Source organism: Gopherus evgoodei, chromosome 7 (assembly GCF_007399415.2).
Source record: "Gopherus evgoodei ecotype Sinaloan lineage chromosome 7, rGopEvg1_v1.p, whole genome shotgun sequence".
In the NCBI taxonomy this organism is placed as follows: domain Eukaryota; kingdom Metazoa; phylum Chordata; order Testudines; family Testudinidae; genus Gopherus; species Gopherus evgoodei.
The window spans coordinates 6,402,039-6,420,933 of record NC_044328.1 but is presented as its reverse complement, the minus strand read 5'-3'; the positions used below and the strand labels follow the sequence as shown (position 1 = coordinate 6,420,933).

The 18,895-nt window shown below is 46.6% G+C and overlaps 2 protein-coding genes across 3 annotated transcripts in view; one reads left to right on the top strand and one right to left on the bottom strand.

Moving 5' to 3' along the window:
* The window catches only part of ITPRIP (inositol 1,4,5-trisphosphate receptor interacting protein), a 61,404-nt gene extending 49,911 nt beyond the window's left edge, over positions 1-11,493 (top strand). The window contains exons 3-4 of the transcript XR_004001312.1: positions 10,229-10,277; positions 10,959-11,493. The gene's annotated coding sequence lies outside the window, so the exon portion shown is untranslated. The remainder of the gene's footprint in view (positions 1-10,228; positions 10,278-10,958) is intronic.
* Positions 1,470-17,035, bottom strand: LOC115654986 (glutathione S-transferase omega-1-like). 2 transcript variants are annotated; one of them, XM_030569928.1, is made up of 6 exons: positions 16,894-17,031; positions 15,980-16,088; positions 10,426-10,648; positions 8,987-9,088; positions 5,368-5,474; positions 1,470-1,993 (listed from the first exon to the last, which is right to left on the bottom strand). In XM_030569928.1, the coding sequence occupies exons 1-6, from the start codon at positions 16,925-16,927 to the stop codon at positions 1,840-1,842; spliced, it is 729 nt and encodes a 242-aa protein (XP_030425788.1). In that variant the 5' UTR covers positions 16,928-17,031; the 3' UTR covers positions 1,470-1,839. The 2 variants fall into 2 exon arrangements, with proteins under 2 accessions (XP_030425788.1, XP_030425789.1); XM_030569929.1 differs by lacking the exon at positions 8,987-9,088 and having other exon boundaries at positions 16,894-17,035.
* Positions 17,036-18,895: the final 1,860 nt, after the last annotated feature.

The following is an 18,895-nucleotide window of genomic DNA, read 5'->3' as shown; positions in this document are numbered from 1 at the left end:
TCTAGAGCAGAAGAGCTAACACTGTTTGTGTTTAACCTTCAGGAGTTTGAGCTTTGGTGAGGAGATGGAAATAGTATTGGTTTTCTACCTATTTATTTATAAGGGCACTAGATTTGGGTCCCAAGAGTGCCAGAATTCTAACTGGCCTTGTCCTTGGACTACCAGTCATTTAGTTCTCAGTGCCTCCATTTCCTCTAGCTGAGAAATGGGGATAACTTGCCTCTCCCACCTATGGTGGAAATTACAGTCATAAAGCTCTTTGCAGATGCAAAAAACACTCTACAGCTGCCAGTGCAATATAACGCACAACAGCAGCTACACTGGAACCAGTGGCTAGCACTTGTTTGGTTACAAGCAAGTCACTGCAGTAAGGAAGTTGAGTTGCTTGGAAATCTAGAACTGGTTCCTCTCCCACACACACCTCTGGAATGTGATTAATTGTTTTTGATTACAAACTTCACTAGGGAGTGTCAAAGCAGACTGCCAGGGAGCTTGGGCAACTGGTGCTATTCCCCTCCAGCTGCACATAGTGACCGAGGGATCAGGGCCTAAAGGTAGCAACTTAGGTGATAGTCTAAAGGAACAGCTCACTGCAATTCATCCATCCAGCTTTTCTGAAAGTAATAGTAAAAATCCAGGTTATGGAGCAGAAGAGGGTAGTTAAAGTGTCTTTGGTGTCTGCTGGGCACTGGGCTGTTTTCTCCAAATGGAAGCCTACTGGTATTGGCACCCTGCTGGTATACCTAGTCCAGAGCCTGGGGAAAACCCTCAAGGTGAGTTTAATGGTACCTGTATTGTGAAGCACTGTTCTATTTAAACTAGCAGCAGGGAAGGTCAGCTCATTCACTCCTTCCATATTGATAGGAAGTTAGAATAAAGCAGAGTCCCACAGGCAGAAGCAGCCCTGCTCAGTTCACTGGACTTCACCTCCAGCCTGATTGGTGAATGTGCACTTTTGAACTTGAGACAAAAAACAGACCACATCATGGGCACAGTGTGGGCTGTGGCACTGCTACCATCGCCTGCACTAGGCCAGGCCTATGTGACTGTTGAGGTTAAGAGGCCTAAAATAAAGTGAAAGAACATTGCAAAAACAACATGGAGCAAGGGTTAGAGCCCTGGGGGTCTAGACATCCCAAGACAATGTTACCCAAAGTAAAACTGTAGCTGTATTTTCTCTTCCACTATTACCTTCTTGAGGGTGGATTTATAAACTTCAAAACACTCAAATACTCCTCTGTGATACTTGGACTATGAAACCTTGTAGCGTTTAGACCTGGATACCTGCATCATGACTGCAAACTGCAGTGTCAGTAGAGAGCAACTTGCTTTGGGCAGTTGATCCCAGATCATTCCCTGATATATCACTCTTCCATTGTCTTTGTCGTGGAAAAGGGGCTTCAGAAATAGACACCTGAAGCACTGATGTCATGCCCATCTAGTTCTGAGAGTGTAGCATTCAGACAAAGGGAGATTTATTCCTTTATTGTTCAAATACCAGAATCACAAAAAAAATCAAACCATAAAGCAACCAAACAGGCATCACTCTCTACAAACAAAGAAGACAGATAGTGAAAGGTTACATCTTTGGGCCGCATCGACTGATGCATATACAACTTCTAGTGACTGCCCATCTCCTGCCTGAGGTCAGCACTCCCTCTTCCCACCAGAAAGGATGGGACTTCACAGGAGGTTTCTCATCCTTTCCTACACAGATTTTGTCTCATTTTAAAATGCAAGCATAGAACTGCACAATTCCAGCCAAATGCAGCACACATGCTGCAGGTGCCCAGAGGAAACAGAAGCTACAGTTGTGACAGGTAGATGCCCACCCTCATCTCACAGCCCATAGTCGCATGCCTCAGGACTGTTCTTTGCATACAGCTCAAAAAAGCCTTTGAGCATTTGTGTATCAGTCATCGTAGCCTTGACGGCAGGATCCTTCTTCATGGCTTCCACCCATTGCCTGAGCTTTGGGGTGTGCTGCAGACAGCTATAGGAACAGGAAAGAAACTTTGTATGAGCAGGGGGGGGAATTGGGAGGACATCAGGAAAGCTGAACCTTTAATGAGGTTCTGTATTCCTGTTTGTTTTGCCTTCTCCCTCCCACAAGGTTAAATTCAAAAACAGAAGAAATAACTTTCAGGCCACAGAGCAGAGAGCTAGAGATGCCCTTCTATGTCTACGCTGCATTTCAACTCACACAGCCTTGAGTTTCCAAGCCTGGATATACAGACATGGGCTTGTGCTCTGGCGCTAAAAACAGCTGTGTTGAGATCCAGCCTGGACATCTGGTTCTGAAACCCACGCCCATCCCTGGGCTTCAGAGCCTGAGCCCCACCCAAAGCCCCAACATCAACACAGATGTTTTTAGTGCCATAGCATAGACTCTACTTTGTAGACCTCTGCTCTGAGGCTTGCTGCCATGAATTTAAAATGCAGAGTAGACATGTCCTTTAAGGCTATCAAGTCATCTTTAAAATAGCCGAGGGTGAATAGCCACTGCTTGTGGAAGCTCCAATTCTAAGAGAGAAGCATATAATCCTTGTGTGATGTACCTACCATCCTTCAGAAGTCTCATTACACCCTCCCTCTCCCCAGAGAGCACGTGATCCTCCATTGACTGGAGCATTTGTTCTGATATTGTTTGAAGATATTCACACTGTGTTGGCTACTTGTGTGTGTGTCAGTGATGCAGGTCAGTGACCCCCCCATCTTGCCAACCCAAGAGCCCATTCTTCCTATAAATCCTGTTGGCCAAAACAAGTTATACAGTTTGTCATCACTGGCCAGTGACTCTTGTCACAGTTTCAGGGTAAATGCACTTGCATCTACCACTCCATTGTCCCCTCTGTGAGTGTGCAGTCAGGTCTCCAGCCATCAGCGGTCTCCAGGCAGGGACCCTGGCCCATTCCCACCTGACTGGGGTGCATTTAAGGCTGCACAGATTCCTGCCTTACACTGAGAGGATATGGCCAAAAGAAATCTGAGGAGGTTCAACAAGGACAAGTGCAGAGTCCTGCACTTAGAATGGAAGAATCCCATGCACTGCTACAGACCAGGGACCGAGCGGCTAGGCAGCAGTTCTGCAGAAAAGGACCTAGGGGTTACAGTGGATGAGACGCTGGATACGAGACAGCAGTGTGCCCTTGTTGCCAAGAAGGCTAACCACATTTTGGGCTGCACAAGTAGGAGCACTGCCAGCAGATCGAGAGACGTGTTTGTTCACCTCTATTCAGCATTGGTGAGGCCTCATCTGGAGTACTGTGTCCAGTTTTGGGCCCCACACTACAAGAAGGATGTAGAAAAACTGGAAAGAGTCCAGGAGAGGGCAACAAAAAAAAAAAACAACAAACCTGGGAGCTGGAGCACATGACTTACAAGGAGGCTGAGGGAACTGGGATTATTTAGTCTGCAGAAGAGAAGGCGGGGGGTGGGGGGCGCTGATAGCTGCTTTCAACTACTAGAAAGGGAGTTCCAAAGAGGATGGAGCTCGGCTGTTCTCAGTGGTGGCAGATGACAGAACAAGGAGTAATGGTCTCAAGTTGCAGTGGGGGAGGTTTAGGTTGGATATTAGGAAAAACTATTTCACTAGGAGGGTGGTGAAGCACTGGAATGGGTTACCTAGGGAGGTGCTGGAATCTCCTTCCTTAGAGGCTTTTAAGGTCAGACTTGACAAAGCCCTGGCTGGGATGATTTAGTTGGGGATTGGCCCTGCTTTGAGCAGATGGTTGGACGAGATGACCTCCTGAGGTCTTTCCTACCCTGATAGTCTATGATTCTATGAGACAGACAGACCTCAGAAAGAAGGCAAAGCACAGGCACTGGCCTATAGCCCTAGTAAGTCTATGAACAGTGTATTGTCAGCAGTTCCAAGTTACCACACAGCACTCTCTAAGCAAAGAGATTTATTTTTAAGGTAAAGCATTACCAGGGGGTGGGGACCACAAACACTGAACAGACATCCCAGGAGTTACCCATCAGTCCAAGAGGCCCTAACAAGCCAAAGTATTTCCAACCCTTCCACAAGAGTTGGGGGCCTCCTCAGAGGAGAAGGTCTTGGGGCATTCTTTCTGATCCAGCAAATGGACAAGTCAGTTTAAACAGCCTTTTGATATCAAATCACCCTTTCTTTGCCCATTGATCTCGTCAAAACCCAGTTTCAACCAGTATATGCAAGCCTCCCACTAGGGTGATACCACTTTGTAGGTGGGAAACACTTCTATGCTTCACTTGAATCACACCCCTCTCCCACACACTCCATTCCTGGAGGAGCTGTGATGACCCTCTCTCCTGGGGTTGTATACAATCCCTGACTCACAAGGATACAATGTGGTCCCTAAAAGACATGGCATGGGATTGCAAGATCAGTCACAATCATGTGGCTTGAAATCCACATACTGGTAGCCACCACTCAGCTCTACTACAAGAGAACTAGCACAACTGGCATTTTTAGCTTTCTCCCTGCCCCACACCCCTTCCCTGCCCCCTCCCATGACCTTCCTGAGTATTCTGCACATTAGTTTGCAATTTGGAAGTCAGCTACTATTAAAAGTCTAATACTTCCTCTGCACAACATCTCCCATCTGACAGTGAGCTCAGCTCTTATGGTCTATATTTTTCCTTTTAGCCCCTCTTCCTAACACTGGAATAAGGCAATAAAACCACTAACACGTCTCCTCTTAATCTGCACAGCCCAAGTGATAGCACAGGAGAAGCTAAGCCGCTTGGTGGCTTGACCCTTGCTCTCGGTGCCTGAGGTAATGGGTAATGAGTTCAGACGTGTGTGTGTGCGCGTGCTTGCGCGTGTGTGAGAGAGAGAGAGAGAGAGAACAAAGCCTGGAACTTGGGAGACCTGGGTTCAAGTCCCTGCTCTACCACACTCCCTAGGGAAGGCACTCCGCTCCCCATATGTAAAACGGGCATCATAGAACTTCCCTGCCTCACAGGAGTGTTGTTAAATAAAGTTGAGAGCTGCTCAGATACTGTGCTAATGGGTGTCCTACAAACACCTAAGATAGAGGCAGGTTCTCTTTGTGAGGCTAATTCCATCACTAGCAGGTCTTAACTTTGGGAGAGCTGGTTTCAATAGGGTAAAGTGCCATCTGGGACTATTTTTATTCAGTCTGTACAGTGCTACACAATGGAGTCCTGGTCCATTACATGGGCTGTTAGGCGGTACTGAAATACAGCTGACCTCCAAGTATAACTCATTACCCTGCCCGGTTCATGTCTGGAGAATGTATTTACACATTCCATTCACACTCTAAGCAGGAGCGTTCCTGGCTGGGGTAATTTAGAGTTAATTAGAAGCTGTAATGCACCACTCGAAAATGTGTAAGATCCATAAAACATTCAAGCACTTACTCAGGCAATTGGAAGAATTCCAGACGTTCAAACCAAGGCCAGATCATGTAGTCAATCATGGACACAGAGTCCCCACCATAGAACACAGTCTTGCAACCGGCTAAAATCTGTGGAGGACAAGATGCAGCATTTCATATTAAAATGAAGTTACACGGAAAAGTCCTACAAAAAAACCAAAACTGCAAAGTAGGAGCAAGGGAGGAGATGGACAGGAGAGTGATTGCAGAAATGGCACCTCCTTACCTAAATTAAACAAACATTCTTAGTGGGCCAGTCACTCGCTAACGCAGCTCCAATATCAGCCTGGATATTTCACATGCCAAAAGCTGGATTCTATTCTAGCTCAAATGCAAGAACAGTTGCACAATATGGATTGGCAATTACATACAAGCCATAAATAACAATCTTCTCAGGATCCAGGTGGCGATGCTGGCAGTTAGAGACCATTTTAACTTGTAAGCTGGCAATTCTGACGTGGAGGCACCAAGACAGATGTGGCAACCCAGGTGCGTTTTGAAACTTTTTTTTGTTAAACATTTCAGCTACACCATAAGACTGGTCAAACTAGGGCATAAAGATTTCAGCTGCATTTTTTTTTTTTTTTTTAAAAACACACACACTGTATCCCCAAGTTGGGAAATGCCGGTCAAATACCATAGTAGGATCTCAAAGTATTTGACCGGCATTTCCAGTAAGGTCCCCAACCCACCTATGCTTTATCCATATACAGATCTTACGTGTGACATTCTTATGAGTTTGGTTGAATGAGGAGTGGACAAAGCTCTTTGTTTCTACAATGCTTAGCACAAGGGGGTCCTGCTCCATGACTGGAATGCCTACACGCTATGGTAGTACAAGTCATTATCAGAATCAGAGCCTATTCGGCCTTCCTCCTGAGACAGTACTCAGAGGGGCTTTTTCAGACACCTTTAAAATGCCAGTTTCTCGTCCGTGTAAAGCAGACATTAAGAGTCGTGCTGGCATTTCCACTCCTCCTCCCCACCACAGATAAGTGATCTATTAAAAGCCTCAAACCATCAATCAGAAAACCTCTGAGGAGCTGCTTCAGTCACCAGGTGCCTGACAGAAAATAACCAGATGCTAATAGTTTCATAAAGATGTGACCATGGCTCCCTCTGTTGGGCAACAGTGAGTAGGACACAGGACATTTCAATACATTTCATGCTTCTCTGGCTAACAGCTCTTGGAACGGGCTGAATGGATTTTGCATGGCTGGATCCTCATTATCTTCTCTAGCTCAGACTGGGATTTAAGCCACTGCAACAGAGAGAGGGGCTCCACATGACCTGCCAGTCCATATACATCTAAAAAAAATCCCTCAAGATCTCTCAAAGTCTTTTGTAGCAGCAGGTATCTTGCAGCAGGATTGCAAATGGGAGGGGAAAGGGAAACCTAGTTCTTTATTTCTCAGTGCATTTCTCTTGCAAGAAGTCCCCTAGGAAGCAGTTGCCCACAAGAACCAGACAATGTCATCTGCCAGTACTTTAGCTCTTGACTCTGATCAGCTACACAAAGATGAAAGGCTTTAACTCGAGAGGAACTCTGTCTTTGAAGCCTTTGGTAGTGAGGTATTAGTGTAGCTAACGTGACAAGTTAGACCAGGGGTCGGGAACCTCTGGCACGCGGCTTGCCAGGCAGGGTAAGCACCCTGGCAGGCCGGGCCAATTTGTTTACCTGCCGCGTCTGCAGGTTTAGCCCATCGCAGCTCCCACTGGCCGCGGTTCGCCACTCCAGGCCAATGGGAGCTGCTGGAAGCCATGGCCAGCACGTCCCTCAGCCCACACCGTTTCCAGCAGCCCCCATTGGCCTTCAGCGGTGAACCACGGCGCCAGTGGGAGCCGTGATCCGCTGAAACTGCTGACGCAGCAGGTAAATAAACTGGCCTGGCCCGCCTGGGTGCTCACCCTGGCGGGCTGTGGGCCAGAGGTTGCCAACCCGAGTTAGAGTTATCAGAGGGACAGGGATACTCAAGTGTCAGCTACGCCAAAGTAACTGGCTGAAGTTAAAGCCATCAGCAAAGGGAAGGAGGAGATCACTGTAGCCAGAGCTATGAGAGGTTCCCAACAGGGGAGAAGAGTGCTGAATGCTGCTTCTTGCTAAAGGAGAATAGAGTATGATTTTTTGTTCTTGAACATGCAGTCATTTCTTTACCTCCTGATCAGATGACCAGGTAGCCTTTTGGTTGCTTTATTTCTAGAAGATCATGACCCTCTGGCCAAAGAGGCAAAGGAGTTTGTTCATTCAAACAACAACAACAACAACAACATTTTAAAGGAGTCACAGCACAGATGAAGGGAAGGTATCAGCACATCTTGTTCAGACAATGACTTGTCAGCCGTTACGGTTAACAAAAAAACAGCACTTGAAGTAAAACTGAATTTAAATCATTAATATAGATCCAAAAAACACCTGTTGCAGCTCCCTGGATGTTGACAGAGGTACACGACTGTACTAGAACATGGCCCATAGCTGGATTTTTGCAGTCACAGTCCCCCCAAGCCAATGGCTCAATGGGGTGATGTAGTGAAGACAGTTTCACAGCCAGCAGTATGCATCACATCCAGCCACCTTTGACTGCCCTAACTTAAACAGGTACTTGATTCATCTTCAGTGAGGTGAATTGGAGTGTGAGATCAAGGGAGCTTTGGACTCACCACCTTCAGGATTCGAGTGCCTTAATCCCTCCCCTGTAGGTGTGATGGTTATATTCCATGGGAATGAGCAGGGAGAAAGAATAATAGCTAGTAGTAGGACAGAGGGGGCCAGACACTAGAGAAGTAAACTAAGGGTTAACAACTTGACCCCACCCAACATTGTTGTACGGACCTCGGTAACAAAGAAACCATGGTCAGTCAGATGGACGTGGTGGTGGAGATGCTTCTCTGGTATGTTAGGTTATAACAACCCAGGGCTGGTCTACACTATGGGGGAAATCGATCTTAGATACGCAACTTCATCTACGTGAATAACGTAGCTGAAGTCGAATATCTAAGATCGGATTACTCACCCGTCCTCACCGCGCGGGATTGATGTCCGCGGCTCTCCCTGTCGATTCCGCAACTCCGTTGGGGTTGGAGGAGTTCCGGAATCGATATAAGCGTGCTTGGGGATCGATATATCGCATCTAGATGAGACGTGATATATTGATCCCCGAGCAATTGATTTTAACCCGCCGATACAGTGGGTAGTCTAGACGTAGCCCCAGAGTCTGGATGCTCTTAGATCTTGCTGCTAGGACAGAAGGTGGTCTTGGAGGGCAGGGGTAGACCTAAAAACAGCAGAGGTGGCTAGCACTTGAGAAGGGTGTGGAGCAAAATCCTCTACGAAGTCCACTATGGAGTTCACAATTCAGCTCTTGTTTAAACTGTGCCATGCTTAGATATTGGGGTTTTCTGTGCCACCCATCAGTGTGAGGGGGAGTAAACTACAGGACCACTCATTTTTCACAGTTAGAACTTCTGAAATAAGTCCTGCCTCCTCCCTTTCTCAAGGCTTTCCAAGTGAGACAGTCAGCCCAGTGCACGCGAACAGAAGAGGTCATCCATTTACAATAGGTTTGGTGGTTTTGTTCAATCCCAGAGAGGGCTCCATTTCTTACCTCTTCAAATTCACCAAGCTTCTCACTGAACTCTGCTTTCAGCACTGAACTGTCCTCCCCATTTTTAACTGCCAGGAGATGTTTGAAGGCTAGAGGTGGTAACTGAACAAATCAAACAAGACGTTACTGAGAGCTTGACCTCCCTGCGGAAAGGTTTTAATCTCACTAGTCACATGGGATAGTCACAAGTCACTTCAGCCCAGATCCTTAAAAAGGTATCTGAAATCAATGGAAGTTAGGTGCCTAAATGCCTTTCAGGAACTGGGCTTTAGTGCTTAAATTTTGCTTTAAAACCACACACCACACCCAACCCACACTACACCAAGCCTAATAACAGAAGTGTTCTCTTTATGTTTCAGAGAAAATACAGGTTGCAAAGGAAAATTAAAATGCTAATACTGAAAGATAATAGTGCAGGAGAATCAGAAGAGGGAAACTCACTAGTCTTTCCATTGTTCAAGCTGCCTACAGTGCCAAAAAAAAAACACCAGCAATAAAAATGGTGAAATGCAAATTTTGACATTCTAAGGATGCTTTTGAAATTCCAATAAACGTTAATAGGAAAGGATATTAAGGGACAGTCAGATTTTAAACTTTTGTTTAACTAAATCTCTGACAGTCTAGGCCACTGATTTTATATCTCCAAGAACTTTGTAGTTTGCGCACTTGCCAGAGAAGTTAGGGGATTGGCGTGAGTTACAATACAAATATTAGCCAAGTTTATGGAGTTATTTTAAAGCTTTCAACAGTTTATGGATCCTAGGCTTTGAAGAATTATCCTAGAGCTAAGGATCTGAGAATGGCACTGATGCAAGCATTCATCCAGTTTGCTTTAGTTGCTTCGGACAAAGCATACCACAGAGGTGTCATTTATAGAGCACTCCAATTGCCTCATGTAAACCCTGCTGGTGCATTCCACAAGGTCTCTCATTAATGTAATTTGAAACAGGACGATATTAATGCAAACTGGGCACCATTCAGAGCATGCCAGCGGGGTTTACATGGGGCAGTTAGAACATAGCACATTAGAGCTCTCCAGGGGGGACAACCTCCCCCCCCCCCACACACAAAAATAAAAAACCCACCATACCTCTCTGGCACACTTAGGTCTTGTCTACATGGTGTGGCAAAGGCTGATCTGCTAACCCCCTTAAACTGAAAGACAGTTTCTTCATTCTGCACCCATAGACGTAAACGAGCTTAAAATCTGCTTTCACAACACACGTCCCTTTTTCCTTTCAGGTGCTGACAGAGATGCAGACAGCTTAGCAGAATTTTGGCTTAGTGAATGGTAAGTGGTTCTATTATATTTAAAAGAGTGATTTTACTAGGAGATAAGATCCATCCTTAAAAAGTGTAAGGAAAGGTCTACAGTGCTGCGCACTATACTAGTGCTGCACTGAAGCAGGTTACACTGCCCCCTCCTGACCACACTGTACCTTGGAGAATCTTTCCAAGAGCATCTTTTGATACGCTCGCTCATAAGGGTCAGCAGGTAGAAGTTTCTTCCCAGGATACGCTTCATCCAAATACTCGCATGTGATTGGAGACTCATAGATCAGCTGACCCTTGCTGGTCTCCAGAATAGGTACCAAACCAAAGGGATTTTTCTCAAAGAGCCAGTCAGGTTTATTTTTCAAATTGATGTTGATTATTTCATGCCTGAAGAGTTTAAGACAGAGCAAGATCAGTTTTGTCAGTCTACTCCAGTAACTTCAAAGAGAGCAATAGTGTTTACCCCTAGCTAACCTACATGAGGATGGATATTGATATGAGGTAGTGGGGAAAGAGCCAAGAAAACATGCCCATTGATTTACCACCTCTCTCCTTTCTTGAAGTCCAGTGATACTATCAGGACTTCACTTTCCAAGGCTTCTAATATGGCATTTTGCATGCTAGGAATTTAGAGTGCTGTAGGGAAAGAGGAAAATAAGAGCTTCCTTTGAGTAGGACTCAGCTTATTTTCTTTCAGAAATACAAGGATAAAGCGGATACTGACCCACCAAGCCCATCCCCGGCACAGCCCGACAAACAAGTGAATGAAGCCAACTTGCCTTTGATCACAGCAACAACGGGCAGGCATGCCAGAAATGCAAGAGGTTAGGACAGTAGCACAAAGAATGGAATCATACTTGTTTAACAAGTCTTTCAGGATATACTATCACCCCTTCCCAGGCACCCACTTTAGACTGCTGGGAGGGGAATTCAAGTCTCTGCCAGGCTGAACCCAGAGGTCTTTCAAGCTCCTGAAGCCTGAATGGAGTCCAGACACAGTCTTATCTCAGGGTCCCTAGGCACATTCTCAGGACACAGATCTATCTGGTACCCTACTCCAAGTGGGGGGAAACCTGCAGTCCAACTGCCTAGCCCTCCTGGGCGCAGCGCTGACACTGCAGAAGTACAGATTATACAAAAACAACATAACATCCTAAGGTTCTGTCTACACTGCAGAGTTTTGTCACCAAAACAGTTATGTCATTTAAATTAAACTGCTTTAATTAAGCTGCTGTTGCATGTCCACACAATGCTCCTTGTGTCTGCAGAGTGCATTCACACTAGCAGCTCCTGCATCGACAGAGAGCAGTGCACTGTGGGTAGCTATCCCACTATGCAACTGGCCGCAGGGTGCTTTGGGAAAGGTTTGCAATGCCTCATGGGGCAGGTACAGCATCACATGATGCAGGTTTGTCAATCCCATTGTTTCATGAGCCTTCTATTAGATTGCCACCAACAGGGATCAGCAGCTTTTGACATGCAGCCCATAAGGGAAATCCCCTGGCGGACCAGGCCAGTTTGTTTACCTACAGCATTTGCCAGTTTGGCCGATCACAGCTCCCATTGGCTGCGGTTCACCATCCTAGGCCAATGGGGGCTGCAGGAAGGGTGGCCAGCACATCCCTTGGCCCGCACCACTTCCTGCAGCCCCATTGGCCTGGGACGGCAAACCGCGGCCAGTGGGAGCTGCAATCGGCCAAACCTATGGACATTGCAAGTAAACAAACCGGCGTGGCTCGCCAGCAGCTGTCCCTAGTGGGCCGCATGGCAAAGGTTGCCAATCCCTGGCCAACAACTTTTCAACTGAAGTATGGGGCAGGGGGCAAAGCGTGTGTGTCAACATGCTGTCTTGTAAATTCAGATGGCCACTGGAAGCAACCAGTCCCGAGGCAAGTGATGCCCCCAACATCAGCCCCCACCTCCCTCCCTGGCTCTGCACAGCAGTCTCTCACACATCTTGTCCCTGCCTGCCTCTGTGTTCCTGGTGTGGGACAGCAGGAGCATTCCTGTTAATGATTTGCTCTTTGTTGCCTCAGCACAGCAGCACTGCCAGCTTTGAAAGGGGAAGGGGGCATGCCTGCCAGGCTGCTGAGTTCAAAACAGCGAGCAGAATGGTCATGGGGGGCATTTGGAGATACGGGGCAGAGGCCAGTTCTGGCAACATAATGAATGGCAGTGTTACACTGACCCTTTTGGTTTTAACTGTGCCACAAAAAGCTTTATGCCTCTCGTCGAGGTGGTTTTATTTTGTCGTTGAAACTGAAGAATTGTCACCAAAAGTGGCTTTACAGTGCTTACACCTTCACTGTTCTGCCACCAAAAGCTGCCTTTTGGCAAAAAAAACTTGGCAGCATAGACAAGCCCTAAATGCAACATCCATCACTAGCTCACTCTTCCTTTGAGAGTCTTTGGAAGATCACCTATGTTCAGTTAGGCAGGATCCTCCACCTACTCGCCTACTCTGCCCCTGCAGCAGCCTTGCTCATCTTAACGTGGTACAAAATGGCTCTCCTTCAACTCTTACCAGCCCCAAGGAGTCCTTTTAAAGACTTCAGCTGGGGTCACCTGCTTCTTTTGTGCTGCCCTGGCAACTTTCCTTTACATTCCCCCCCACCTCACCTTCATTCACATAAGAGGAAGAAGTGTCTTCTCCCAGCTACAGCAGACCCAGCCTGCAAGGTGTATTACTTTGAATAGGCCACTGAACGCGGATCACTCACCATGGTCTCTGCTAGGCTGGAGACATGACACAAGCCTGCTCACTCAGGGTGGATCCGCACACATACAGGCTTTGCATGACACTGCAATTTCATGGTATGATTTTATAAAATCATCCACGGTTCACAAGTGGCATAGGCAGAGCCCCATATTTATCACATTCACATAAGAAGCAGCAATTTTAAAGAGAGTTAAGCCCAGTCACAATACAGTTTCACTTCCGATTGAAAGTGCGTGTGCTCTTGCAACACACAAGTTTAGGAAGTTCACAGGAGGCATGACTCACATTCTGGAGTAACAACGTGCAACAGAATTTTACTCTGACATTACACTGAATAGAAGGGAAATGGTCTTAGACTATTTATTCCTCTTCCCAACCTGTGGCTAAGAGGTAATATGATAAGGCTAAAATACCAAAGCCAAGCAGAAAATGTTGGGTCTTTTGGTTTTTTTTTGTTTTAAAAAACAAACACTCACTCAGGATTTGTATCGGGGGGTAGCCGTGTTAGTCTGGATCTGTAAAAGCAGCGAAGAATCCTCTGGCACCTTATAGGCTAACAAACGTTTTGGAGCATGAGCTTTCGTCAGATGCATGGATTTGCATATCCTTGAGATTTTTTTGGAAGTCAGTTTAATTGCTTGAGTTTATTAACATACTTGTAATGGGAACAAACATGTGGAGCGGCCTTACTACCATATGCCTGTTTCCTGGAACAAACTTTTGTGGAGTTTCCAATTAAGCATGTCAGCTAACAAGTTAATGACAACACTGCAATAAACAGGATTTCCCACTTTAGGATTTGTCTATATTTAAATTTCTTATCTGATGCCAGTATTTCCCCTCCACCCCCAACTCCTTTGGCAGCTTTGTATCTGAATGATTATGCAGTACCTGATCCTGCAAACTGTTCTGACAGACAAACCCCTGCACTAATGCAGAGCCCACACAGACTTCCGTGACTCTGCACAGGATGCCTGCACACAGCAGTGTACCGGACCACAACCTTAGACTGTAAAGCCTGTGCTGCAAAGAGCTATCTTCTTCATGGCTGTAGAGTTTCTGATGCTCTTTTGGGCATTACATAATTACATATACAAAGCTACAAGTGTGACTTAACCGCCAAAAAGAAACTATTAGAGAGACCAGGTGGGTGAGGTAATAATTTTTGTTGGACCAACTTCTGTTGGTAACAAGCTTTTGAGCCACATAGAGCTCTTCTTAGGTCTGGGCAAGAGTTCTGTGTAGCTCAAAAGCTTCTCTTCCATCCCCGCCCCCTCACAGAAGTTGGTCCAATGAAAGCTATTATCTCACCCACCCTGTCTCTCTAATATGCTGGGACCGACACAGCTACAACTACACTGCCTACAACAAAGAAACTATTGACTAATAATCAGTTATAGAAAAGGTTCCCAACCACAGATTCAGATATCAGATCACAAGGATTGCCCATACCTAGGGACACCAGTGACTATATTTCCACTCAACATAGCCGGACTCCAATCAAAGGACAGTCACGTCCTGTTACGCAAGAAGCAACCACATTTAAAACGATACAAGGAAAAAAAAAAAAACTAGTAGAGACCAAGTTACTTGGGTTCCCTTGTGTATAGGAAAACAGGCAGATGGATTGATACGGAGCTTTACTACATTTGGTTCTCTGAAAGAGAGTCAGAGAAAGACTGCAGTGTGATTGGTGTGTGCTTGACCAATAAGAATTTGAAGACCAATGCTGACCTATATTGTGTGGTTAGACATAGGTAGCAGGAGTGAATCAGCGATCAAGTAGGGGCAAACTACTGACTAGTCATTTATTGAATCACTTGTAAACATGGAACAAATACTTCCCTATTAAAAGGCACCATTGTTGATAAAGGTCCTTCAGGAAGGATCTAGTGCAGGTGTCAGCAACCTTTGAGAAGTGGTGCGCCAAGTCTTCATTAATTTCAGGTTTCATGTGCCAGTGATACATTTTACATTTACAGGGGCCGGAACCCCAGACTGGCAGCGGGCTGAGCGGGGCTGGTGGCCGGGATCCCTGCTGCCAGTCTAGGGTTCTGGCCATGGGGGTTGACGGGGTTCCGGCCACCGGCCCTGCTCAGCCCTCTGCTGGCCTGGGGTTCCATTCATCCAGGCAGGCAGTGGCTGAGTGGGGCCGGTGGCCAGGACCCCAGCTGGCAGCAGCAGGCCACTAAAAATCAGCTCATGTGCCACCTTTGGCACATGTGCCGCAGGTTGCCCACCCCTGATCTAGGGGAAGCTATAGAAATGGAACATCGTTTTAAAAGAGAAACCATGAACACACAAGTACATTTACCATAGAAACCACTAACATGCTATTGTAGGCTATATTTGAATGGAGTTGTAAGCCAGAGAAAATATACACGGAGAGTTCATGCTGAGGGTTATGTTTTCCAGGATTTTTGCTGCTCTATTTCCATTAAGTAAAGATATTTAAAAAGATGAAATTCACACTATTGAGATATGGTTTCTCTGCCATTGCTACAAAGACCACCCAACATTACTACAATTGAAAGAGAAAAAAAAATTGCTTGGGGTTTTTCCTAATTAGCTTACTTCGTACCTTTGATACAGTTAGTTTCCTCAGTGCCCCATTTGTTTGGGCAGGCCTTTCCCACAGCAGCAGTGAAAACATTCTTCTCAATAAAAATAAGAGATTTAAATGTAGCCCCACAACAGTTGGCTAGGAAGCAGATTTAAAAATAGTTTTGTGTACTGACTATACTTCCACCCTACCTTAAAAAAATACAGACTTCCTGGATGGTGTGTTTGTGTCTCTTTAAATAGGTATGGGTAGCAAGAGTGACTGCTATTTGATTCATCGTGTTAAGCTTGGTAAACAATGGATGACCACCATACTTAAGTCAAAGTGGCTTTACCAAAAAAAGTCACAGCAGAGATACATGAAAGCAGTAGAAAAGGCTTCAGTCCCCAGCATTTAGATACCAAAGAGACAGCCACCTTAGAGCACATAATCTTACTTAATTCCTTTGGATTTCAAGACAAGAAGTGTTCTCTCTGCAAACGGACAGAAGCGCATGCTGTAAACACGGATCAGTCCCTCAGGCACAGGGCCTGGAGCAGTGCTTCCTACAACAGAGATGTTACACTGGTTTATTCCACGCTCACACCTGCAAAATTACAGGCTTCCTCTTAACAAGAGATTAAAAAAAAAAAAAAATGTTGCCTGGGGAGGAAACAAAACGGGATTCTGAAAGTAGCCTTTGCTCTTTGCAGAGCTTAGAGCACTTAATTCTGCCATCCTGGTAAAAGTGCTTCTCCTGCACTGGTAATCACCCCTCATTCCCTGAGGGGACTCCTGGAGAGAATAGGACTGTATTACTTTGCTGAAAGCCCCAGGGTGAATCAGTTCTCCGGTGCAGTACAATATTAGACATTGTGCATTTATAGAGCTGCTGAGTCGGATGGTCTCCTGTGTTTTGCTCAGGCGGGAGGCAAAATATACTAGCAGCCTCACAAGGGCCACAAATCCAGGCCTAGGGGAGGGATCCAGGAGCAGTCTCCCTAGGTCTGAGCAGAGAGCACACACAGACCCTGCGTGCAACCCACCAGACCTGGCAGAGGCATGACTCTGGGGAGAGAAAAAGGCACCAGGGTGCAATGGCATTAGCCCCCCCGAGAGAGACAGACGCAGGGCGCAAGGAGAAAGGAGAATTCGGGACCCCAGGGCTACAGCCACAAAAACGGGGCTGGAGGGTGCAATGCGTAATCCCCCCACCCCGGGGGAATCCCAGGCGGGAGATCCCCCGCTGCAGACACACAGCCCGGGGGCTGCACGCGGCGCGCCCCCAGGCCCGGAGACTGACCCCCGCTCCGGACCGATGCAGGAGGGGAGCCCGGCCAGGACTCCCGCAGCCCCCGGGCTAGCACCCACCTTTCCCCAAGCTGCGAGCGCGCTCCCCAGCCATTGCTACCGCGGCAGTCTCGGGGGAGGCTCCGTCACCCGGGGCGCTGCACGCTGCCCGCAGGCTGCACGCCGACACACGCCCGCCGGCCTGCTTAAGAGCCAAGGCTCCTCCGGGTCGATCCCTCCCCCTCGTGCACAGCGAGCCAGTCAAAGGGGAAGGAGCTGCAGAAACCACCCCTTTTCCGCACCCCAACCAGGTAAGGGGGCGGGGAAGCAGCCGATTCATCTGCCCCCCCCCCCCGCGCCAATCGCTAGGCAAGGGGGGAAGCAGATTCACACACCCCCAACTACCAAGTAAAGGGGGAAGGAGGGAGAAGAAATATGCAAGGTAAAGGCGGAGGGGAAGCAACCCACAGGCCCACAAAGAGCAGAGATTTGCCTTATTCACAGAGGAACTCATGCCAGTCAGTACTGGAGACAGCAAGGGAAACAAGTGGGGATTGGTCCTGCTTTGAGCAGGGGGTGGGACTAGATGTTCTCCTGAGGTCCCTTCCAACCCTGATATTCTATGAGTTTATTATTCTAGTCCTGGCTCATGCATTAATTTGCTGCATAACCATAGGCAAGTCACCTTGCCTCTCCTTGACTTAACATCCCCATCAGTAAATCAGGGCTATTAATGCTTATCATGTTTGTAATGTGCTGTAAGATCTACAACCTATCCTGAAGTACAATCCAGCACTCTCACAGATCTTGGGACACAGGCCAGTCCTTGTTTACAGACAGCCCCCAAACCTGAAGCAAATACTCACCAGCAACCACACACGACATAATAAAAACACTAACCCAGGAACCTATATTTGCAACAAAACCTGTTGCCAACTCTGTCCACATAGCTATTCAGGGGATACCATCACAGGATCTAACCACATCAGCCACGCCATCAGGGGCTCATCCACCTGCACATCTACCAATGTGATATATGTCATCATGTGCCAGCAATGCCCCTCTGCCATGTACACTGGCCAAACCAGACAGTCTCTACGTAAAAGAATAAATGGACACAAATCAGACGTCAAGAATTATAACATTCAAAAACCAGTTGGAGAACACTTCAACTTCCCTGGCCACTCGATTACAGACCTAAAAGTCGCAATATTACAACAAAAAAACCTTCAAAAACAGACTTCAACAAGAGTGCTGAATTGGAATTAATTTGCAAATTGGACACCATCAAATTAGGCTTGAATAAAGACTGGGAGTGGATGGGCCATTACACAAGATAAAACTATTTCCTCATGCTTATTTCCCCCTGCTCCCCCCCCATTTCCTCATATCTCCTTGTCAATTGCTGGAAATGGGCCATTTTCATTACCACTACAAACAGTTCTTTTTCTCTCCTGCTGATAATAGCTCACCTTAACTGATCACTCTCCTGAGAGAGAGAGAGAGAGAGAGAGAGAGTGTGTGTGTGTGTTCGTTTGTTCGTTCCTACTGTATTTTCCACTACATGCATCTGATGAAGTGGGCTGTAGCCCACGAAAGCTCATGCTCAAATAAATTGGTTTGTCTCTACGGTGCCACAAGTACTCCTGTTCTTTTTGCGGATACAGACTAACACAACAGCTACTCTGAAACCTGTAATGTGCTGTGCGATCCTTAGCTGAAAGGTGCTTCCTAAAAGTCAATGCCACTGGTCTGTATTTATTAAGAAAGGTAGCTGAAGCATCAGTATGGCTGGGATATTCAAGACAAGCTTGGCTCAGGCTTTAGTGGCAGTGAATAATTCCATCCAGGCGCAGGAGGTCAAAATGGATAACCCAATGCACACCTCCCATCTATTCCATACCCTGCTGATGCTGACCCAGTCACTAAGAGACACTGGTAAACTGTTTTTAATTTCCTTTACCCTGTTCTGTCTATGACAAAGGAAATCAGCACCAGCTGACTTTTCGAGTTAACTGGGGAACCCAAGACAAAATTCCTGTATTGGTTAAATCACTGTAATGGAACAGATGCATTGGCTTTC

What these genes read in the sequence shown, in the direction of transcription:
- LOC115654986 (XM_030569928.1), bottom strand. Translation starts at nt 16,927, where the DNA reads ATGGCTGGGGAGCGCGCTCGCAGCTTGGGGAAAG. An exon ending in TTGAAATCCAAAGGAATTAA is followed by an intron (nt 10,649 to 15,979) that starts GTAAGATTATGT and finishes TAAACTCTTCAG; the next exon opens with GCATGAAATAATCAACATCA. An exon ending in AGCTTGGTGAATTTGAAGAG is followed by an intron (nt 5,475 to 8,986) that starts GTAAGAAATGGA and finishes TGTCCTCCACAG; the next exon opens with ATTTTAGCCGGTTGCAAGAC.